At 37.1% G+C, this 25,067-nt stretch overlaps 1 protein-coding gene across 1 annotated transcript in view; it reads left to right on the top strand.

The window, feature by feature from the left end:
* WDR70 (WD repeat domain 70) overlaps window positions 1-24,811 on the top strand; it is a 143,560-nt gene extending 118,749 nt beyond the window's left edge. Inside the window, exons 14-18 of the mRNA XM_052775775.1 lie at window positions 10,626-10,726; window positions 12,204-12,283; window positions 14,471-14,587; window positions 14,981-15,143; window positions 22,996-24,811. Coding sequence (XP_052631735.1) covers window positions 10,626-10,726; window positions 12,204-12,283; window positions 14,471-14,587; window positions 14,981-15,143; window positions 22,996-23,080 — 546 coding nt within the window. The 3' untranslated portion in view covers window positions 23,081-24,811. The remainder of the gene's footprint in view (window positions 1-10,625; window positions 10,727-12,203; window positions 12,284-14,470; window positions 14,588-14,980; window positions 15,144-22,995) is intronic.
* Window positions 24,812-25,067: the final 256 nt, after the last annotated feature.

Here is a 25,067-nt window from a genome sequence, read left to right as displayed (position 1 = left end):
ATATTTCCACACATTTTCTAAGTCATGTTTCACAAGGGAAAAACATTAGTGTTGTTTCCTCTACTACTGTATTCTCATGAGTATTTTAAATCTAATGATAGCAGGTCACTGCATTCTGGATATTCCCTAGCCTCCCACCTTATTTATTGTAGTTGGCTCTTTTCCTTGGAAGAGCTCCAGGGGAATCTCAAACCTGAAGATTTTTGCAATTGGGGTTTAAAGTAGATTTTTAATGTAATATTAGTATATTTTTATTGTGTGAGCAGCCTTTTTTTTGGATCAGAGCATGCATAGTGTCAACATACGAGTGTTAACCATCTTTTTGCTCAAAAGAAGAAACAAGGTGGAAGCAAACTGGTAGCATTTGTTGTTCAGCTTCGCAGACATTTGGAAATGGTATAGTCCTAAATCTGTTCTTTAATCTTTTTTTTTAATAAAAAATACAGCAGTTTTGCAAGAGTTACTCAGTCTACATTTTTTCCCCTCCTCTGGTTGGTGGGTGCATCCAGGAGGCAGACCAGCCTTTCCCAGATACAGCAGCATGGCAAGCCAAGTCGTTGGCTTTTGGATCACTACTGTGCTGTAAGACACCAGCGAAAAGAGATTACAGAGTGTGCGGATGGAATTAATGTTGTCTCTGAGCAGCATTATCTTTCTATGATTCTTAAGGTAGAACTTTTGTTGTTCTTGGAGGGGAGCAGATGGTTAACACAGCTGATGTTTCATGCAGGTCTTCTGTGGAGAAATCAAGGAAAGACCTATCTATATAAAAGCCTTTCCTTACTATTCTAACTTTATTGGTTGATTTTACTTTCCATTCTGCATGTCAACCATCATTATTAATGATCCTTGATTATTATGTAGAAATAGTGGTATTTCTGCTGGTAAGATTGCCATTAGCTTCAGGTTAGAATATTGAGTTTCTGAATTTTTTTTTTTCTATAAATTACAGTTGCATAGAATAGGAGAAAAAATATCTCTTTGTACATTTGGGGAAAACTGTGCTGAAATGTTTGCTTAAAACTCTCTTAGCCCTGTTTCTGAAAGGGAGGAAATGTTTCCTTTTGAAGCTTTGAGATCTTGAAAACAGGTAGGAGTCACTCTGCTGTCTCTAAGTTAGAATGCTTATGGGCCTTTCCTGCAGCCCAGCATCATGAGATTGTTAGTATGTTCTGAGGCATTTTCCTCTCTTTTAACAAGTAGTGTATGCATTCTTGCTGACATGTATTTCATAAGCAGTTGCAGAGAAGTTTTCAATCTGTGAAAAGTGTGAGCCACTTCAAACATGCCCATAAAGATTTGTACAAAGACCAGATTTGTATCCCCTGTACAGCAGTCTAAGTATCTGAAGTTTCTAAAGGGTTCCACACCTTCATTATAAAATCGAAAAGCTTGAAAGCCACTGTTTAAGTATCTTTCCTAATTACAGAAATTTTTTTAAAGCAGCAGTAGCCAAACAAGAATGGGGAGCACCCGTTGAAAGATTTTGTGGTAGTGGGAAGCTGTGTTTAGCTGTTAGCGTCCAAATATTTTAAAGTTTTATTAAAGACATAGAAATCCTTTGAAATAAGTACATTTTTTTCTGAAATAACTTTGTACATTTCCTTTCTCTTCTGGGAATATGTATCACTGAAGTCAGATGGACTTAATGTTGTGCAAGTTCCAGAACTATAGAAGATTAAGCTGGAAGGCACACTGAGATTTGATCCCTCACTCCTGCAGAAGCTTGAAATTGCTTACCCCTCTCAGATATAAAGATAATATAATACAACTATAGGCTTAGGTAACAGGTAATGATAATTTGAAAGGTAATTACTGTTTCTTAAAAAAAGATACTAATAAGCAGTCAGGTTTCCTAGGTAGTATTGCTTAATTATGTTTTAAGCTCTTACGTGTTTAAAAGATACTGCATTGCACAAGCAGTCCTTCACCATGAATACGTAGGGTTTTACAGGAGGAAAGACAGAATAAATATTCTAAATAAACTGCATGCATATTTGCCCAGATTTTGACAGACTGAGGTTTTTTTCAGAAATGTTGGAATTTGTAAAAAGTATAGTTAAGATAAATATTCAGTTCAGTCAGAAAAGCCCCATTTGGCCACTGCTGTGGTGACCTGTCCTTACAGAGTCCACGACCATGGTCAAAATGTCATTTCACACGTTCACTATCTTCCCTGCTGACATGCCGCTTATCTGCCTGTCTGAACAGCCAACTGCAGCAAATCCAAGCAGCGCTGTTCAAACAGAACCCATCACATACCGTCACGGCCACTGAAGCAAAGCTTGCACATAGGAGAGAGAGAAGGTTTGTTTAAGCTTTTCTTTTCCTAACCGAAAATATTTTCTTAGAGCAGCAGCTCTTGCTGTCACTTTTTTATTGTATAGCTTCAGAACAGATTCTGAAGGAATTATTTATTAGATTGTAGTTTAGGACAGGGGTAAGCAGCAAGGGCGAACACAGGCTGGATTTGTTTCTGTTTTATCCCCATTCACTTTTTAAGTATCTCCAGAGTTAGACCTGATCTTTCAAGCTAAGATTCTAAAGATTTGTTGGACAGTTTTAGGAGTTTGTATCTGCTGTATTCTTTCTGCACTAGGAGTATTTAATTTGGCTTCCAGGATCCTTTATCCTTGAACTGGAGAGTTTTATGTAAGTAGCACAACATGCTGTAATATAGATCCTTGTTAGTTTTCTGTTTTTCTTACATAGTTATTTTGGCCATTGTAGGCTGTGGGGATTCACCTGACCAAATATAGATGTCTAGAGCTGATCCAGTCACCCTAGGCTCCTTTTCTAATCAGCAGAGAAAAATAAACACATCCAGACTGTGATTTTATCTCATCCAAAAATAGATATCTAAAATAGGTTAGATGAAGGCCACTGTAAAATGCTTATTTCTCTTGGTTAACTATAAAGGGAGGTGAAAGGTTGTAGGCATTTAAAGAGTAGACCTCTAAAGATTAGAGGTGTAGACATCTGAAGTTTAGTGAGGTAAGTCCCACCTAAGATCTCCACTTCCCTCCATTGATGTTTATTCTGCCCTGCTAAAGCACTGGGATGTTTCATCTCTTGTGCTCTGACTTCACCAATAGCAAAGTAGAAGACAATGCATTACTTTTGCACTCGTTCCTGTTGATTTAAGGATTTATGACAGTAGGCAATTTACAAATAAATACAGTTTACTGCCACTCTATGAAAGGATTGTGCTAGCTGAGAGTCCAGTCTACGCTCTCTTCCTTGCACCTAATTTCCAAACATAACTGTCAAAACATCAGCAACTTCACCTTAGGATTACAGAACTTTATCTAAATTTTGACAAACTTTTTCTTGAATCAGTGGAAACATCACATGAAGGAAACTTCAAAACGCCATGAATTCTTGCTTCAACAGTTAGACATGTGAAAGCCTAGGATTAGCATATTCCATTTTCATTTTCACTATTTGTCCGGAATTAGCAGTATTTTTTTCTAGCGGTAATTTTCAAGGAAATCACTTCTGCTTTTTCGAGTTTACAAGTGGGATGTTGGCTGCACACTCACCACAGACAGAGTATGAATATTAGCTGTATGTCAGCATCATTCAGTAGAGATTTCCACCTTCTCAGGGTAGTTTTCTGTAGGTGTGGAAGTAGATAGATGCATCTTCTCCATATATGAGATTTGTTTGTCTGTACTTTCATTTAAGCAGTTTTCACTAATGGCCGTGGGAGCAGATATTAATTTAGTGAACTTAGCCTAAAAGTCTGATAGCTGCGGATAACTAAGCAATCAATTCTGGCATTTTGGAGCAAATGTATAAGCAGGCTGAGAGTTGAGAACTATCAGAGAACAGTGAAAGGCTGTATGTGAGGTGAAGAGAAAGAAAAATTCAAAAGGGTTATCCCGACAGTGCATGACTGATATGGAAGCGTGTTTTTCTTTCATCTTCCCTGCATGGCAGGAGGAGCTTTACTAATGAACTTGAAAAAGCTGATACATTATCATGCATTATCTGAAAATACACTTCACATGAAATGTTCATTTTCAAAGACAAATGTGAGGTATTTAACCTTAAAACTGTCTTTAGGGAGAAGGGGTTGTTTCCAAAGAAAACAATGCCTGATTGAGAAGCAGTAAGACCTCCTGAAGGAGGGAAGAGAAATTAAAACATCATTGTAAAATATGGCCCCTCTAATTTACTTTTCATTTTGCAGTAGCCAGGAAAGAATATAGCCCCATTGACCTATGTACTGCAGAAGTGTATGGTGATTCGTATTTATGTCAGAAATATGAAAGTCCTTGGAATTCTTTGAGAAATGGTGAAACTTGATATCATGCCAGTCTTGCAGCAAACTATGACCTCCATATTCCATTATATCAGTATATGCACACAGACATTCATGTCTGTTTAATAAAATTTGCTAACAACAAAAGATTGGCTGTTATCTTGGGGTTTGTGTACGTATAAAGGTAGTTACATTTTGTTGGATGTCAGTCAAAGTTTCAACTGAAATGCAAAAAAAAAGAAATCAATTCTTTTGTACAGCTTCAGCTCACAGCCATATAAAATGTTAGTATAGGAATACAAGAAGACAATGATGGAGGGAGACCTTAATTTTTCCTAGCTTTCTTGCTGCAGAGTGAAAGAGGATAAAGGTAATACTTTCAAGAGACATTCTTTATATACGCTCTCCTTATTTTGTTACATAACGGGCAAACTTACGTCTTGGCAGATTCAAAAGATACTAGTGAGATTAAGTGACTGCTCAGGCTCTGGAATGTGGCAGAAAAATATTTTAGGCCTAAGAATTAATGTTTATGTGAAGGCTATACATACTCTATAATATGTAGGAACTAGGAATGCTTGCTGTATTTGCTCAGGTTTTTTTCTTAGTATGCTTTATGCCAACCCTCATAACCTCTGCCAGATCCTCTTCCTAATGCAAAACATCTCTAACCCTTCCTAGTCCCTCTTACTAGAATTTGTTAACCTTTCCTCACCATGCTGCCTCCAACCTGTACTGACCCCCCCCCGAGACTGCTCTTCCCATCCTGGATCTGCTCTACCCATGCTGTAAAACTGAATGTTTTTTTCTGAAGCACGGGCCAGGGAACTGAATTCTGCCTTCACTGCTGCAGTCTTGAACCAACTCTATAAGCAAAGATCCAGGAGAGTTCTTTCAATCCTTGACATCAGTCTGTACTTTTATGGCCTTACCAGCTTCATGGTTTCATCTTAGGGGTAAATTTTCCATTCCTATGCCACAAATCATTTTAATCTTTTCTTGCTGACCTTGTAAAATGCCCTCTCAGCATTGTTTACTCCTGTCAGGGTGTTACCCAAGGGCTCTGGACAGTTTCAGTTGAGGTAATTAGCTTTTGTTTGCTGAGAAATCTGCTTCAGTTATTCTTCGCTTTGCCTGTTAAACACAGAGGTATATTTCTAGGCCAGAATAAATGTCCCATTCTGTGTTACAGAAAATTATATTTCAGGCTTCAGTTTCTCATTTAGAGGCACTGCTGTTAAATCCCATCAAAGCACTGTTACGTGCATAGTACCAGCAAAGCCATTTGTGTAGTTGCCTAGTGAGCTAACCCAGATGGAGAATAACCTAACAGAAGGACTATTTGGTGTAGTTTGTTTACCTGCAGCAACAGGTCTGCTTATATGATACAAAGGGAAACACACAGGTGAGAAGGGACTGTTAGGGGTGAGACTATTCACGAACCACCCCAGCATTGCACATGAGCTGGGACTGCACGTGTCTCAGAAGAAATGCAGGTGGAATAGCACACAAGGGAATAGTGATATCATCACTTTTGCCTGCCACCTTTCTACGTATTTATGAGTTTTAAGGTTTAAGATTACCACATATTATTAAAGTTTTAAGTTATTATAGGTAAAATTTTCTAAAACTGGAGTTTATTTTAAAAGAACTAGGAGTCTGAAGCAAGTATAGCACTTAGTTTAAAAATAAAGTAAAAATTATGTATTGCTCAGGTAATTCATATTTTCTATTTAAAACAATAGAACAGCAACTTTAGAAAAAGTTATGGCTAGTTTCAAGAACAATCAGTAATATGTTCTTATTTTATTAGGCAGTTGTTTAAGAAGATAAACATTTTCATCCAGATTGCAAAAAAAGATGTCTTTATAATTGTGTAGATAATTTTTTAATTGACTTTCAGCTTAAGTAAGTATTACAAGACAATCTGTTGCCTGAAAATAATTACAAAGGCCTACTATCAATAACACCCACTGAATCTGTTCTAACCTCTTTCACAGTGACAGTAAAGAAGGTAAATTAGGAGTGTTTCTCTTTCAGTTAACATTTTTAATATTTACCCTGCCTGACTTCACAAAAATATTTTCACAATCTTTTCCCAGTATTTCCCAATGCAGGCTACTGTGTTTGTGTATGCAGTAGACATTGCCAAAGGCTTTTCAGATTGATTTCATTTGAAGCTTTTGCAACAGCAGAAGTACCAAACAGCTTTTAAATTGCTACTAGTAACTGTCTTTTTTAAGTGCTGTAGTTTCAGATCTTACGGTCACGAAGCTGGCCACATCAGTTCCGTGGATAAAATTATTTACAGGATTTTTATGACAGGCTTCCAGGACTTCATGCTCCAAAGATATACTGTCCAAAACATCCACCCATTACATAAATCTTTTTTTTAAATGTTGATGTTTTTTATGTGATTATATATTCTGCATTTTATCATTCTTATTTGTTATAATAAGACATTATTTTTCATTTGCAAAGCTGAGGTATGACCTGGTATTTTTTGGATTTCAGAATCTACATAGATTTGTCTTGTTTCAGCTTTAAATGTTGTTAGAAACAGGTTAAGTCTTTCTGTGTTGAATGTTTGAATCTAGAATTAGTCAGCTGAAGTTTTTTGTTGTTGTTCCATTATTCTTATTTGCTGAGTCTTGAAGCTGTCATCCACAGGATTTCCTTACAACCAGTACTTACGGTTAGTCAAGTCTTTTGTGCTAGGTTTCCATAAAGCAATGTTAGGCAATTTAATTCCCTGCTCTTTTACTTCTCTTACCAAGCATGACACCACCTTGGTAAGTGGAGTGAGAGCTTGCAGTTTGCTCTTAACTGCTGAGGTTATTGCTTCCAGCCTAAGCTCCTGTCTTGGGACAATTAAAACTGAAGTACCACCTTGTTTGTTTTGGGTACCATTGCAAAGCACAACCTTAAAAGGGTTTGTGGAATGGCAAATCCCCTTTCCATCTCAGAGAAACAGAAAGTGGCAGCAAGAAGCCCGTGGGCATTTGCATCAGGCAAAAGAGCATTGCCAGCAGGTCAAGGGAGGCCATTATTCCCCTCCACACAGCCCTGGTGAGACACATCTGTGGTGCTGGGTCCACTAATGAGCTCCCAGTACAAGACAGAGATGAACATATTAGAGTGAGTCCAGTGAAGGACTGCAAAGGTGATGATTAAAGGCTTGGAGTATCTGGCACAGAAGGAAAGGCTGAGAGAGCTAGGATCACTCAGCCTGAAGAAGAGGAGGCTTACTGGGAACCTTATGTATAAATACTTGAAGAGGGACAGAAGGGTGAAGCAGGTAAAGCAAAGCTCAGTGGTGCCCAGTGACAGGACAAGAGGCAATAAGCACAAAACTAATTACAGGAAATTCCACTTAAACATAAGAAAATGGTTTGGGGTTTGGTTTGGTTTTTCTATGGTGGGAGTGGTCATACATTGAAACAGATTGCCCAGAGGGGCTGTAGAGTCTCCATCCTTGGAAATATTCAAAAGGAAACTGGACAATGTCCAGAGCTACCTGTAGTAGTTGACCATGCTTGGAGCAGGGGGAGGTGAATTAGATTATCTTCAGAGCTCTCTTCCAACTGCGACCATTCTGTAATTGTGTAAAATTTAGTATCAGTAGGTGGGTATCTACCTATGTGCATAGGTAGGCCAAGCCAGGAAAACACTTCTTTTCCTGCTATTGACATACTTATTTGCCTGGAGAGCTGGGAGGTCGGACCTTCTTTGAGCTGGAATTTGATGTTTAGCATTTCCAGGGGTAAAGATTTCTACCTGAGTTACTCTAAGTGTAAACTGTAGGAAAGTTAGAGGCACTGAAGGATAAATACTCTTTAGGAATTAATTATTTTTGCATGATAAAGATTCCCTTTTACCCCTCACTCCCAATGTTAAGAGCTAGTCTACAATGATCCCTTTGTTGTATAGTCGTTTAGAATTTTGATTTCTTTAGGATTAATTGATTGGGAAAAATTATTAGGATTTAGTTCAGGAATTCAGTATTTTGGTCTTTTTGAAGTATTGCCCATTTCTAAAATAATCTGAACATCTGCATAAGTAGTTTTTATTATTTCTTGTAAAGTAGGTTTATATGCCAGTGGATTAATAAAATTACTTGCATGTTCAGAGCTTGTATTTGTTTAGTTTTTAACAAATTATATTCTGGGGATGTTTTACAGTTTCAGAAGATTTATAGGGCTGCATTTAATGGCAGTTTCTTTTGCCTGCTCTGGAGCACGTGGCATGGTGGTTTTAAGTGTGCTGTGCATGTTTGACAAGTTAGAAATTTAGCAATTCCCATCAGTGCTGAGCCACGCTGTCTCAGTCTTTGTTTTTGTTGGCTGGTATCCAGTACCATGCTATAAAATACATTTACTTGACAGTAGAAAGTGGAGAACCACATTAACTACAAAGTTTAAAAAGGCTGGCTAAACACATGCAATAAATATTAATAAAAGAAAAGGCCACCCACCTTTGACCTTCAATACTTGTTATTAGCTTTGTGTGTTTTAGAGTTACTGGAGCATTTTGAGCATTACATAACAGTAGCTAAGATTCTTTTATTTAAATCAAACAACTTATTAGCAACCCTGTATTGTTTATTTTGGTCACCTGTGGCAGGGATCATGGACGTAATGCATTATCAAAATTCTACTTTGTACTTCAGAGTTACCTGTAACAGGATTGTTGTCCTTTAGTTGTCTTGTAATAAGCAAGCCAGGTTTATTTGTACCTGTAAGTAAATGGGAAGGTATAATGTTGTATGTATATCAGTGTAGAAAGAGGATGTTTTACAGAGGAGCCTTGTAAAGAATGGTCAGTTGATTCACGTAAACTCATCTCACTCAATTTTTCTTCTTAAACAAGAACACAAAGCAGAAAAACAATTCAGAAGAGAGTCATCCATCATCTTGTAGTAGAATGAAGTTCTGATTCCTGATGGCTGAATAGGCTTCAGAATTTTTTCAATATTTTTTATGTTATGTGCCTCATAACATTCAAAAAAATGGTATCTAGACCAAACCAGAAATAGTATGGAACACAAAATGCAAAGTGATTCAGGAGTTGCTAGAGCTGATACATAAATAACCATTCTCTTCCAGATTAGATGGTTCTCATCTCCCAAGTTATAGGGCTATATTACACCCCTAATTATATTTTAGCTTTCCTGTGTTTCTCCTGTTAAGACATAAGTGGTTTCAATTTTGTGAATTTCATGTGCTGTATTATGTAAAAAAAAAGAAAAAAGTATACATATAGATACTTCAATGATAGATGGATGATAGTGTTTGAATATTGAATTATTAGTTCACTTTGAGAAGAGTCTACTCCTCACTTTTGAAAGGAGAAATAGTAAGCTTGGTGGAAAAAAGAGGCTAGAAAAATGAGCATTATTCAGTGAAATACTAACAGGATGATGCATGTTGCTAGCTCTGGATACATTTATTACATAAGTAACACAAACACTGTTAAGACCTGTCTTCAGTCTGGGACAGTATCCCTTTGAAGAGTTACTATCTCTCAAAAATAGATACTTTTTTTCCCTCAATTAGATGCACATACAGGTTTTGTGTTTAAGATGTATTGTCCTTCATGGCAGATTGGGCCCACTTCTTTGGCTCACTTGAGTCAGAAGCTCAAGTCTTACAGAGTTTCTGTGCTGGCCTGCTGAATCAGACTGAATACAGTAATCACATGGAGATTCAAAGTCACATGGAGAACCACGCTGTGTGCATTAAAGAACAATACTCTTAATGTCTGCAAATGAGTTTCTCCACTGACCAGATGGGTGACAGAGCTGTGAGACATTGGCTTCAAATACCAAGTTCTTCTGGGTGTTGGGAAGAAAGAACTGAGACTGAAAATCAGCTACTCTTCCGTTTCTGCAGTCAGCAAGTGAAAGGTCAGCGCTGTGTGAGAAGAAGGGAAAAACAGATAAAGTAAAGAACAGGGTGGAAGAATTAAGAATTAAAAATAAAAATGCAAAAGTCATGAAGGCCTGCCTTTTGCTATATCTGAAGCACTTCATTGTTCTCCTTCAAATCCCCCTTTAACTTTTCATTTCCATTATGCCCACGAAGACCCAGGAGCAGTCAGCCTGTGGAAACCACTGGTTATCACACTGCCACCAATCTGTACTTCCTTCTCTGCCTACATCCATGTGTTGTCACTCCTTTTACATTGTATTCTGCTCTGGAGAGGAACTTTTATTCATTCACATATTCGCGTATTCATTCATGTGCCTAAGCTTGTTCCTGCTGCAGTGTGACTTTGATCCACTGTTTGACAATATGAATATTAATTCTAAGATCTAGATGAATGACCAACTAACTATCAATGTGTTGCTTTATTTCAGAGTGTTGTGCGTTGCCTTTGGCATCCCAAGCTGAACCAGATCATGGTTGGTACAGGAAATGGTTTGGCCAAAGTGTACTATGATCCTGTCAAAAGCCAGAGGTACGTAATCATGATTAATGATTAGGAACATTATTTTTTTCTCAAATTTAGCCTGATTCTGGGGTTCTGTGATTATACTAAGAAATGAGGAAAAACTGATTTAGTAACATTTGTTTTGCAGAGTTTTACTTATTTAGTAAAAGTAGAAAGAAAAAAACCAAAACAGTTTGTTTCTGAAAAGTGGCACATTTTCCTCTGGGCTTTTCATGGTGTAGTATGCTGGCTGTGCTACCTGAATTTACAAAAACTTTCATTTTTTCATTGCATGAAATCTGGAGTAAGAATAACCAACCTTTCATCTGATCTCTTGGAGGTTGCTGATGTGGTGTTAATAAAAGGATATTTATTGTATTTAGTCATATTTTTGATGTCTTTTTTTTTGTTTTTTTCCTGAAGTAAAAATCTTGTTTAGAAGCATTAGCTTAAACTTCAGTGTCTGTGAAGTAATATTGGAAGACCCAGTTTGAGAGGGGGCAAACCAAGGAAGCACATTCCCATCTTTCTGCTAGTCTTCTCCCCTACCCCCACCTGTCTTGTGTGGATTTTGCCTGTACATCTAATGGAAAGGTGGTAGTGATCCATCAGAAGGTGACTTGTCAGCCTGGAATGAAGAGGACTTAACTAGTCTATAAATACTTCTTTTGCAATTAATTTGCTTTTACTCTCTGGATTGGCTGAAGAACTGGGGCATACTTCCTTCCTGTCAGCAGAGGGGAAATGTACACTTATCTATACTAAGTGGTATCAATAAGATGTTATTCCCCTATATGCACTCATCTTTGTTTCACTGGCATCCAAAAACATACTGTGTTACAGTTCACAGTTTCTGGATACTTACTGTGACCTAGACACTTGGATGTGAAGGTAAACTCTGGTTTACAAGATTATCAGAAATAGGTTTTATTTTTCTGGTCTTTGTCAATTTAGAGAACAAGAGAGTTTGTCACCATTGTTTGGACCCCTCTCCAGAGGGCAGCCCGAGTCTCCAAGGCACAGACTACAAGAGCCCTAGCTCAGTTTTATGCCCAGTTTGTTTCCTGGTACTTACCATGAGGGGGAAAATGCCACCAGTTTAAATCAGTCTTGCTGCAGCCAGGCTTATGCAGTCTTTCCTGCTGCAGTGTTCCAGACACCTCTGGTTAGATAACTGCCACCTCTGCTGCTTAGGAAGAGTACTAGGAGCAAATCATTGCCCATGTTTGGAGAGGAGAGCTTTCAATGTGCACGCTACAAGTACTGTGGACAAATGAAGTGTGAAATGAATCTTCCACCCTTATTTCCATGTGTCATATAAACTGCTCTGTAACAGAAACACTAATCTCTCTACCCTCCTTCACATGTGCATGGACAGGCAAAGATACACACATTCATGAATATTTAAAGTGCTACATAATTTTGTTGAGACTATGTCTTGAATAAAAAATGGTTTCTGTTTGATATAAACAGACCAATGGAACTACTGTATGTTTCCTCCTAGGGGAGCAAAATTATGCGTGGTCAAAACAAAACGAAAAGAGAGACAAGCAGAGACTCTTACACAGGATTACATTATAACACGTAAGGAATTTAAACATATCTTTATAGCAGCATCCTTAGCTCTTTCTCAGGTTTGAAAATATTTGCAGATCATTTAGCTTTGTATTTTCCCCTCTAAAAAGTTGCAGTATTTCATTAAGTATTGATAATTGGTGTGAGATGTTTGTGCTTTTTTGTAGGCTTGCACAACCAGAAAGGTATATATTCTGTATGCTCTGTAAAGTTATTAATAATGGTTGGTTTCTAGATTCCGATGCAACAGTAAGCCTGAAAGGACAACTGCCTTAAAACCAAACCAAAACAAAACAAAACAAAAACCTCCAAAATTTTGGAGCTTTCCTAAATCTTCAGTTTTGAATAACTAAATTGGTGAGTGTAGATGGTTTTAGGAAGTGTTTTGCCACTTGGGAACATTAACAGTACCAGTGGCAAAATCAGACATTATAGATAGGTCTTGAAAAAATTCCAAATGATTTTTCAAAATTTAGAACTGGCCCAGAGTTATATGGGGTTTTTATAGCTTAAATATCTCTCTGGCCTCAGGACTATACTTGTATAAGACCTTATGTTCATATTAAGGCTCACTGATGCATAATAGTTGTCACTGTTACTATAAAATGTTTAGTGATCTGCCTTTTCCCAAGGGCAAATTTTATAAGGGGACGAGGGGATTGACTGAGAGATTTTGGCCCTCCCCATTAGTATTGCCCTGTGTAGTGTTTCCTCATGTGAAATGAGAACAGTCACACAGTTGTGCTGTCCTGCTTCTTTTCATTCTCTTCCAGTTCCATGGTGTTTGGATTCAGCTGTGTTTTCCAGTAGTCTTGGCAATAGCTAAAACCATTTCTGTAGAACCAAGTTGTTGTTCAGCAGCATAATAAAGAAAAAAGAAAGTTTAGAATGAGAAAGTCTGGGCAGTCTTGGTAACCAGGCCCATATCAAGGCACTTTGGTTCTGGGTTCCCATCTCAGGTCCTTTCCAGCCACAGCTGTCTCCTACTTACCTCACTGCTGCAGATGTCTAGCTCCAGATTTTGAGTAGCTGTGGGTAAAGTAGCAGCTGGCAAAGATCAGGGATATTTATCTCCTTTGGGAGCTCTTCTCAATCCATCCTTACTACAGCCTCGACTATATCAGCACATGGTCTATTATCTAAATACTTTGTGTGCACTGTTTTTAGTGTTTATACTGTACAGAGCTTTTGTGATTTTTTAAAAACTTTCTGCTTAAAATCCAATGGAACTTGTGTATTCAGTGGCATTTATAAATGCCATTCAAAGATTTGGGTCCCAATTGTGCAAAGTTTCGGATTTTTACCACTGAGGTTTAGCCGTTTAACTGTTTCTTCCACATCATTTTGAGACTAAATAAGGATGCTTGCATATAAAGGATTGTAAGGATTTGCTCTGCAAATTTTTAAGTTTGTTGCATCTTTTAGAAACTTTTCAGAGGTTAGATGTCTGTCTTTTAAGCTTACAGATAGAATTGGAAACAACTGAAGATCTCAGAATTCCTTTTGCAAAGTGAACTGACCCCTTTTTCCTTCTCCTTGTCCTCTTTTTTGTTTTTCTCTCTCTTTTTTTTTTTTTCTTTTTCCTTCCAACTTCTAGCTGCTCTTTAATCTCAGGAATGCTGTTTTGAGGGATTAGGTGTTACTTTTAAAACAGGAATATGCAGTCGAGGTATTCTTCCAACCTTGATTAATCTCCTAATTTAAGAAAGAACATGATTGTGACTTCATATGCACAAACATTACATTTTGGATCATTGAAGCGATTCCACCCCTCTCTCTTTCAGATCCAAGACTGCATCTGGGGTTTTGTCATGCTCTTAGAGTATTAGAAAGCCGTAGAAACATGTAAAGTTCAGAAAAGAGCAACCAGTTGGTCACAATGCTAATGTTGAGAACTGAATGACAGAGGAATAAATTAAATATGCATGAACTGTGCAAACAGTATTTCAGATGAAAGGCTTCTGCCTGAAGGAACCCTGGAAATCTGGCTGCTTTCATCTTTGAAAAATTCAGCAGAAAGCAGCCCTCTAAAATATACCTCAGTAAACCACTGCTTGGATACAGAAAAACTGGGAGGCTGCTTCTGCCACCTTTTCCATTGCAAGGAAGAATCGCAGTCTTTGTCTTTGTAATTAAAACCTTAAAAAGAAAATGGAATTTCTAACATTTCTTTCTCTCCAAACTGTGACCCTTCAGCCCATGCACTTCCAATGTTCCGTGAACCACGACAGCGAAGCACAAGGAAACAGCTGGAGAAGGACAGACTGGACCCCATGAAGTCTCACAAACCTGAACCTCCAGTAGCAGGACCAGGTAATCTAGGCATAATCATGTCAGACTGTCGTATGCCAAAGGGACCATCATGCTTGGGTCCTACACTCATTCAGATTTGCATTCAAACTGTTTTGGGTGGCGACTCTACTATATATGTACGGGCAGTGTCCAGCAACTGTAAGACGTTGGCCTTTGATTGGAGTGCTTGCCGGGAATAAATCAATAATCACAATGTCTTACTTTAATTTATATGATCAGTAAAACACTTAGGTGAATGCAACTCTAAATTAGACTCTTTCTATAGTATTAAATAACTTCTTTGTATCAGATCACTGTTACAGACACAATACAACACTTCTCTGTTTATTTCTTATATATTTTTCTCTAAAATACTCCTTCTTCTGTTTTTTTTTCTTTTTTTTTTTGCTACAGGTCGCGGTGGGCGTGTTGGAACTCACGGAGGTACCTTGTCATCATATATAGTCAAGAATATTGCACTGGATAAGACAGATGATAGCAACCCTCGAGAGGCTATTTTACGGCACGCAAAGGAAGCGGAAGAGAATCCATACTGGGTTGCTCCGGCATATGCTAAGTAAGGAAATGATTAAAAATACAAGTAATATTTGTGGAGGCCAGTGGGAGTTTGGTAAAAATAGAAGACACGCATTTTTAACGGTATGCTTTGCCTTTTCTGGATTGCTGCCGCATATATGTAAACCAAGAATATGCCATACTCTTTTATGAAGATAAGAGTTTCCAGGAGGTTAAATTGTTGAAATTTGACATTTCCATTTTTAACATGTATCTATCAGTGCTAGAAAATTAATTTAAAGCTTTCTAAGTTGATTAGAATTTAGAATCTTCTCCAAATCAATGTCTGAAATTGCAGTATACCTTTTAATAAGGTACTGTCCCATTGACAGACTGGGATGATAAGTTTTCTAATATGCCTTCTAGTTCTGACTGATTCTTAGGTTAAACCTTCAAAATATTTACTTCATGTTATGACAGCATATTTTACATGATTTCTCAAATGTCATAAGTTTTTATTTGAATTTTTGCTACATAAGGACCTGAGTACCTGCTTGAATTAACTTGGTGTTAAAGGTATAGCAATATTAGATATTGCACCGATAAAATCTACCAAAAATTCAATGTAAAGAAATAAGTGTTCAGTTATTGTTACATGAAGTAAAGAGCCTCATCAAGATTATGGTAGTAAAATCTCAGTAATCCCACAGATGGTGACTTAATTTAAATTGTGTGTGTGAGTGTGGTATTTGTGTGTAGATGTTGCAATGAAAATTGTGCAATATGCTTCTAGAATGCTTTCTACCAAAGATTTTTGTTTTCTAAAAATAAATAGAATTCAGACCGTTAAACACATTCACAATAGTACTAAAATAAATACTAAAAAAATGCATTTCATACTAATAGCCAGAAACTGTCACTTTAAAAATTACTGAAATTTTCACATTTTGTCATTATTGTTGATTTTTTTTTTTTGCACAAAATCATCTCTCTGGTATAAGTAGTATTTTCAAAATGCATAAGGAGAAGGTTTGGAACAGATGAAGTAGTCTGCACAGAACAGTCTGCCAATAACAAACTATTTTTTCTTGTTTGCAGCCCAGTGTTTTATCTCCTACACTGTATGTTCATTAGTGTTTTACTGACTGTACTTTCTTTATTAGTGTTTTGCTCCTTAGTGAAATAATCACCACCTCTGTCCAGAAATTCATGTTAAGAATCATAGCTGTTTCTAGTGGTGACACTTGTTTTCTGACTTGACCCACGTGTTCACAAAGATAGCTGAATAGCTATTCCAAAGCAGCTTGAGAACATCAGTGACCTAGCCTGGCTTTGACTGGGTAATTAATAAGTATGGCATACTGGTAATTAATAACTATAGCATTTGATGTTGTGCATCAGATCAGTGCATTATACAGTATCACCCTTGGTACCAAGGAAGGATTCTTCCTGATTCTGTAAGTTATTGTAATGAATATGCTAATTATTGATTTTTAATTGTTTGAGAGTTCACATTTGCTAGAGGTGAAATTTACTTTGAATGTGTAGGCACCTGGTTTTATTTGAGATATGCAACTATCCCATCTCAAAAGTAAATAAAGCACACATTCCATCAGGTAGATAGATACCTCAGTATATTTTTGGCTCAGTAACTTCACTGATTGTATATTGTTTCATACCTGACACCTGCAATGTAGTAGACATGAAAGTTTTAAAACATAGCTGTATTACAGAAGGCTTACTGTGTCAGGTGGGCAGATCTCATTACAGTTTCTTGTTAAAGATGTAGCTGTAGGGGAAGAAGAGAGCTGGCTGAGAAGTGGGAAGGATGCAAGTCCAGACTGCTATTAACTTACACACCAGACGGTGATATGTGTGGGGGGGAATGGGACTGCAGCCAACGGCATGCTGCCTTGATGGTTTTGTCAGCTGATAAATCTCATGTGGAAGAAACTGCCGTTATCCTTGCTTTAAAAGCTTGACTTTAAGATGTATTCTATGCAAAGAGCATTTTTAAAATTATTATTGTTGTTGTTGTTACTACTATTGTTATTATTATTGGCTAAGACACTGCAATGCAAACCATTTCTTTATAACTGTGTTATGTTCTTAGTTTTCAGAAATGGAGGTCTATATTGACAGCTGCAGACCAGTGGTGGTCATAGGTTTTGTTAGCTGCTTTCCTGCACACACAGATAATATAGAAATCTGTGTTAATTATATCCTATATCTGACTTTACAGGGCATGTATATTTACCCTGTATATATAAAGCATATTACAGATGTTCTTATGGATGCATCTTTAAGAAAATATGCAAATTACAAGTAATTTATATAAATTACCACATAATACTGGATTGTAAGAGTGTCCCTGGTGACCCTGTTGAAATTGGGAGTTTGTAATAACAAGCACTATACAAACTAGGGAAACTGGCTGCTTTAGCTATAGCATAAGATATACTCTAGAGTTAGGAAAGGTGATACTCTGATACATACTTAAAATTACATACTGTCTTGAGACCTAAAAAACTTATATCCAGTACATTTCATTTCTTAAAATAGTGTGTATTCTTTTTATTCCTTTATTTCTCTGCTATCCATTTTTCCACATTTCTTGTAGTAAACTTTCACTTAAATATGGTATAAAACTATCCACTGGATATATCTCTTGTTTGACAAGGCTTTTGTGTTATGTTGTCTAACGGATGGTTATTCACTTAATAGTTACTTAATTTTCTTCAGTGATGGCTATTAAATAATTTTAGACTGAGAAGACTAAGAAATGCTATTTTTCTGGTTGATCAGAGTTTTCATAACTCTGATTGTGATGAGTGGGTTAGAGTTCGTCTGGTCCTGATTCATACTGACTAGGTCATTCTAAATCAGATAAGTGATTTCATGCTTTTTAAATTGTGTTTTCATTTCAATAATTCTTCTAAGAAATACCTGCAACATGACTTTTGCTGTTAGTTTAAAAATTGTATGTTAAAATATTTCCTTTTTGTTGGAGTTAAAGGTGCCTAATTTATTCTCAAAGCCAAATAGTAATTTGCATTATGTATCACTTGAAAATTTTTCCAGGCTTGTTGTCATTACCCTGACCTTTCTGTTTCTCCTAAAATTTGAGCCAGAAAAGGAGGGGGAAGTATGTAAGAGGCAAAAGGATGGGTGAAAAAACAGATTCTGCTGAAAAGGGTGCTGGGGATGCTAAGAAGTACATGCTGAATCAGGACATGATAGGTCACAGAAGCCCAGTGTGAATAAAGTGTCAAAAAAGATGTGATCAACACAGGAGAAAAGTCATAATGAATGAGGATAAAGAAAAGATCTTGAGATTTTTCAGGAAAAATCTTGTTAGAGACCTTGGCAAGAGCTGTTCCAGTGGAGTGAAAGGAAAGGAAGGACAGATTGAAGATTTCAAGTAAAAAACTACAGGAAAGGAACTTGAGGCATCAGTTGTAAATGTTTGAAAATTACATTCTTTGTGAGCTGTTTGTTTTAACACAGCTGTACAGAGATACTATAACGACTTCAGATGTCCCTCCGAATGATCAGCAGGAATTACTAAGCATTGTAGCTGGGGACCAAATCAGGCCCAGATGTAGCTCCCTTCCATACCATAGGGGAGGTGAGGATAAAATTTCCCTCCCCACCAGGATAGATCAGAGTTCTTAGAAAATGCCTTTGAGTTCAGAGATGTTGCCCCTATTTTGCTCTCTTTGTCATTGCTGCTTGTCACAGGCAAAAGGGGATGACTTGAAGCACCAGCCTGTGGCTGTGGTGTGTTCACTGAACTTTTTCTCAATGGCAGTACCAGTGTGTGAAGTGTTAGTCATGTAGTTGCTCAAGTATCTTTAGTTGAAGAAGCAGGACTGAATAGGATGTTTTGTAACAGTGATTTTGCTGGCACATGTTGGTATATTTAAGCTAAATCTTTTTTGGAAGTTGGTAATTTTGAGAGGGAAGCCCCTGAGAAAGTCTTCTTTTTTCTTCGTTTCAGTGCAGTATAAACACAAATTTCAAAAGTTACTGTGACATGAGTCACATGCTGTCATATGCAATTGTCATCTCCAGCTGGTTTAGTTGTAGCAGTATTTTTTTAGCTGCTAGTCTATGAACCTGAGATGTCATTGAGCTACTTTTATTGGATCCCTGAAAGGTAACTAAAAAAACCAACTCATAACCAGAGGGATTATGGTGACTCTAAAGCAGTCTGCATGGCCCCTGGAAATTTTTTAGGGGGCTGCTTAGCTGAACAAGTTGAAAACCACTGAAATAAAGAGAAGCATGCAGTATGAATAAATCATGTTAGTTTGTTTTCCCATTTTTGTTTGCAGCCTGTTAGTGTAACGCACAATAGGAATGCATTTGTCAGTGTATAAGATACTGGTTTCAGCTGACAGTCATGTGGAAACACAGGATCATAGAATAATTTAGGTAGGAAGGGACCTCTGGAGGTCATCTAGTCCAACCTTCTGCTTAAAGCCTGTTTGCTTAGATCAGGTTGCTCAGGTCCAGTTAGATTCGGGTTGTTCAGGGGCTTGCCTAGCCAAGTTTGAGTATCCTCAAGGATGGAGATTCCACAACACCTCTCTGGGCAGCCTGTTCCAGCAGTTTGGATGGCAGGCATAGTATGCCCTTGCTAAATCCATGCTGGCTGTTCCCTATGACCTTCTTGTCCTTGATGTGCCTGGAAATGCCTTCCATGGAGATCTGTTCCATAGCCTTCCCAGGGACTGAGGTAGACCATCCTGTAGTTCCCCAAATCCTCATTTTGCCTTTCATAAAGATGATGATGTTTGCCTTTCCTAGTCATTGAGAGACTCCCCCAATCACCATGACCTCTCAAAGATGATAGAGTGCCCTTGCAGTGACATTGATTGGCCAGCTCCCTCAGTACCTTTGGATCCATCCCGTCTGATCTCACGGATTTGTGTTTGTCCAATGAACTATGTACTCCCTGTCTGTGTCATCTTCTTCTGTTGGTAAAGTCTCACGCCCTCCCAAAGACTCTGCTCATAGTGTAGGGGTCCTTGGTGACCTGAGAACAGACCTTCTCAGGGAAAACGGGGCCAAAAAAAGCACTGAGTATCTTGACCTTTTCCATATCCTATGTTAGTGAGTTACCTGCCCCATGGAGCACATTTTCCTTAGCATTCCTTTGGCTGTCAGTGTAGCTGTAGGAGCCCTTAGTGTTGCCTTTGACATTTCTTTCCAGTTTCAACTCCAGCTGAGCTTTGGCTTTCCTAACTCCATTCTTACATGTTCACATAATGCCTCTGCTCCTCTTGGCTAAGGCTGTCCCGGCTACCTCTGTGTTCTTCTTTTGGGGGGTTTGGGGTTTATCTCAGTCAGAAGATCCCTGTGCATCCATACTAGGCTTCTGCCAGACTTTACTTTCTGCGCATGGGACGGAATGTACTTTGAGGAGGTTGTCCTCAAAGATCAACCAGCTCTCCTGGGACCCTTTGTACTCCAATGCAGTATCCCATGGGATCTGCCAAGTGGATCCCTAACAAACTGAAATCAACCTCCAAAGTCAAGGATAAATAAAATTGAGAAAGTCGATGGGCAAAAAGAACACAGCTTTCCACACATGTTATTTAGCCCTCAGAAATAAAAAAATTTGAAGTAGTAAACCTGTTCCAATAATTTTGTATAAATATCAATCATGCAGCAAACTCCTACTACACTAGCAATCTCTAGTGCAATTACTAAGCAGAACAATTTGTGTTTAAATTAAATGATCACTGCTGATAATGCTGTAACAAAACCAGTGTTTTCTGTGCTTATATCTTTAAAATGGTCAGGCATGTGGTTACCCTAGGTGCCCCAGTTATAGCTGTGTAGCTTGTGGAGGTGGAACAGTTTACATTTCAGTTGAGCTGCGGCTACAGCCATTTCACAGTAATTTTAAAAAACAAGAGAGCAAGCAGCCTTGATTTCCTCTGTATGTTTTTGCTTTAGCTGGTTACTGCTAGATTATGCTAGAATTCCTTTTTTTCTCTCAACCCACCCCACCCCCAGCTTTACTGGACTCAGCAGCATACTTATATTAGTTGAAGTCTGTAACTTTCTCTGTGCCTCTCCTATCCTGGAAAATACATACGTAGGTTCTGCTGCTTTTTTCACAAATTAAGTCATTCTTCTTGGTTGGAAGTTTCTAACCACAGTTATGACAGTTGCAGGTTTTGTGGTCAGAAATGATTAGTTGTGCTTTGCTAACAAGCATCTCAATACTGACCTGATGTGATCCTATATGGCATTTAGATACCTTTTGTCTGTTGTAATAAAAGGAAGGTACACTGTTAAAATGGGCTAAATAAACTTGCATCAGTATGTTTTGAAAAAAGAAGATTCCATACATTCTACCTCTTCAGCAGCTAACAAAATCCAGTATTTCGGCCAATAAAGCCTTCATCCCTGGTGTCTGTTTTGGATTGAATGATGATTTTTTTTAATTTTTTTTTTTTTAAATCCTCCTTCAGTGATTGGTTAAGTAGAGTTTATGTAACTATATTCTCATGAAATTTTTAATTGAAAATTTTTTTTTAATCATAGTTCTGCTTTCCATGGAGAGCAGAATGACTCCTCTAACTTCCAGTAGTGTAGGTCCTCATCCAGGTAAAAGATCTGACGTAATGAGACGTACAGCCTGCTCCCATGGATGATGTGCCAATAGAGTCCTGCAGTAGGACCATCTCTGGAACATCTTAGTATACTCCTCCCATCCATGGCAATTTTGGAGGATGAAGGAGAAGGCAGGCTGATAGAAAGATCCTGTATATAAGGGAAGTTGTCTTTGACTAGTTTTGGTGACTTTAAATCTATTTTGTGCCACATATTTAACAAGTGAATAATCCTGCTCTTCAACAGCTGATGGCTTGCTATTACTTTTCAACGTCAGTGGCAACATTGAATTATGCCTATTGTGTTAAGTAAGGCAGATGCAATTTTGTTAAGGTTTATGCATTTTGTAGAGTCTGCCAAATAACAGTTGTTATAATAATAGTGCTTCACATCCTTAGACTGCTGTAAAAACATTAGTTAATACATTAATGAGATGATGACTGCCTTGGCTGCATTTTATACTTTGTTGTGTCTGTTGTCGAGAAGTTGAGCACAGCTAGCCTCAGAAATCTAGTAGTTTCAGCTCCACAGTGATTGAGAATTAGGTTGGAGAAGGGGACCATGCAGTGATTAAAGTGTAAAACAGGGGAACTGAATGTCCAAACAATTTATTGAAATGCTACTTGATACTGTGTTCGTTTAAAAAGTAATCAATAATTATTTTTATAAAGTTTAAGTGTTATTTAAAATACAAGTAAACAGTGGAGGAATAGATACCATCAAGCTTGACTGTAGGATACACTGTGTTCTCATATGAAGATCATTAAGTTTTTTATGTTACGGTAGTGCTGGATAAAGTCCCTGTAGGAGAAGCTGGTTTTTTCATGCATAGGTTAAGCCAGAAACCTGGCTTGGCTGTTCTGTTTTCACTTACTCGAGGCTGTCATACTACAGTGTATCAAAGTGGAGGTTTCTTTTTTTAAAATCATGGAATGAGAAGACCTGTGGCTCCATTTTTCTAGCATTGTATTGAATTGATTTGTTCCTCCCTTCTATCTTAATTTTATTCATGGAATACACAGATAATGATAGTGAGCTGATAAGGAAATAATACTTGCAAAAGATGTGTGTTTGTTATGCTTGTTCTTTGCCTGAGAGCTGCAGGTTTCTTCAGTTCTTAGGTTAGTTGATAGTTTTATCTTGAAAATGAAAAATGGGCAAGTCTAGGATGCTCTTTTTTTAAGTGTGGAAAGGATGCCATTTGTGTCTAGTGCATGTCTAATATAGTTCCTGATAAAGAATTGTAGTGTGACCATTATTTTAATCTTTTTAATATTTTGTAGAACGCAGCCAAAAACAGTTTTTGCGGAAGTGGAACCAGAAGATGATGAAACAGACAAGCCAGAGTGGAAAAAACGTAAAATTTGAAAAATTCAGCTTAAAGAATAATTTCAGAGCATTTGAAACAAAGTGCAGCATTTATTTCTTTGCTTTGGGTAGTGGATCAAAATTTGAAAGTAAAAATTACTTCAGTTCATAAAACTTGCTGCAGTATAAAAAGGGATTGTTGTATTACACTGGATTGTAATCCCACATCTGAATTTTGTAATAAGGAATGAATTATATTGTGCAAACAACTCCTCTCAATGTCAGTTATTTAGCTTGATGATTTAAATGAAAAATATTTCTTTATAAATAGAACTCTAGTGAATTCATTATATTCCAAATGTTTTTTTAATTACTGCCAACTTTACAAATGCTGTGTCATGACAGTGTTCAATGATTTCAAGTATATAAATAAAATAATACAGTTTCTCAGACTCCTTTTTATTTTTTCTAGTTAAGATCTAACAAATTACTCCCTTCGTTACAAGTGTAACAAAGTTTATACTTTTATTTAAATTAATTAATGTGGAATAATCCGATTTAGTTCATTGTGTGCTCACACAAGTTCCAATTTAGTTCACACTTCTGTCTGATTTTTGAAAATATATTTTCTAGTGTCTATCCTTATTTGAATGATGTTCCTTTTAAGTATGTATAGTATCTCACAGTAGTATTTTGTACAGCTTTTATTTTGCAAAAATGTGAAATAGGAATGGACAATTATATATTTTGGTTTAATAAAACTAACATGTTTATTGCCTAGTTGATGCAGAGTTTTGTTCAGGCTTCCTGTCCCTATTAGTTCGTACTGATAAGTGTCAGGGTAGAGCAGAGCTGTGTATTTATTACCAGATCTTTTGTATCTATTGACTTTGTTGTATGCCTGAATTATGTATATACTGCCTCACACTCTCGGAAGACTGATACTATCCTTTATAAAGTGGTTTCTTAAATATTGAAAGTTTTCATTGTTTCACAAAAAATTGCAATTCTGAATGTCATAAAGTGAAGGACAGATTTAAAACTAAAGTCCTTTAGAGAAGGAGAAAGGAACCTAGGTTAGTTTTAGGCATTTATATTGTGATTATAATAATACACAATATGCTAAGTATTGTGATTATAATAATATACAATATAGCAAGTACTCTGCATTTCCACGAAGAGTAGAGAGTAATAGACATCATAAACAATCAAGCTTTCTTAATTATGAATAGATTCTGAAGGCATATTTTAAGGCTATATTTAGCGAAGCGCTTAATCACCTTCCTAACCTCAGGTGTGCGGTCCTGATAGTCAGCAGAGCTTAGATTTTTTTTTTGTTAAGCATTGTTCTGCATCACTATTTCATTGTAGGATTTTCTTTTCCAGGCTTATCTTTCTTTTTCAATCATCATTTTTGTACTTTAGGGAAAAGTAAGCCTGGCTTCAAAAGGTGCAATGAGCATTGGCATAACATTGCCACGACAAAATATTTCCACTGCTTTCACTCAGTGTAGTCTTTTGATAAGAGTGGAACCTCACTAAATAATAAACAACTTGTATTTGTCCCTTGTAAAAATATTTTATTACATACTTATGTAGAATAGCAAACCAAAGCTTAATTTACAATTGCAGCTGTAATATGTAGAATGAAGGACTTAATACCTAGGTGGACAGTAAATGGAGGAGAAAAAGAAGTACCAGATGAAAAGCAGCTGTTGTTAAGAAGACGTGCTAAAGACCTCCCTATGCAATGTACCCCTCAGCAAATAAACATTAAATGGCATTGTTTCATTTAAGGCTATTTTTTGGTCTTTTTTTCATGCAAATAATGCACTACAAAATAAAGTGTTTTCAAATAAATTTCTATAAAATCTTGAATAAGATTTTTAAAATATTAGTATGTCCTTGGTTTTAGGCTGAATATTAACAGTTTGTCAGTTTTATTGTTAGTTGTTCACTGAGGCAGTGTGGCTTAGGCAGCAGAGCTGCAGGGAAAGACAGGTGAGGAAAAATGCTGCAGCTGTTCTCTGAGCTTGATGGGAAGTTC

Source organism: Harpia harpyja, chromosome Z (assembly GCF_026419915.1).
Source record: "Harpia harpyja isolate bHarHar1 chromosome Z, bHarHar1 primary haplotype, whole genome shotgun sequence".
NCBI lineage: Eukaryota > Metazoa > Chordata > Aves > Accipitriformes > Accipitridae > Harpia > Harpia harpyja.
This window is presented reverse-complemented; position numbering and strand designations above follow the sequence as displayed.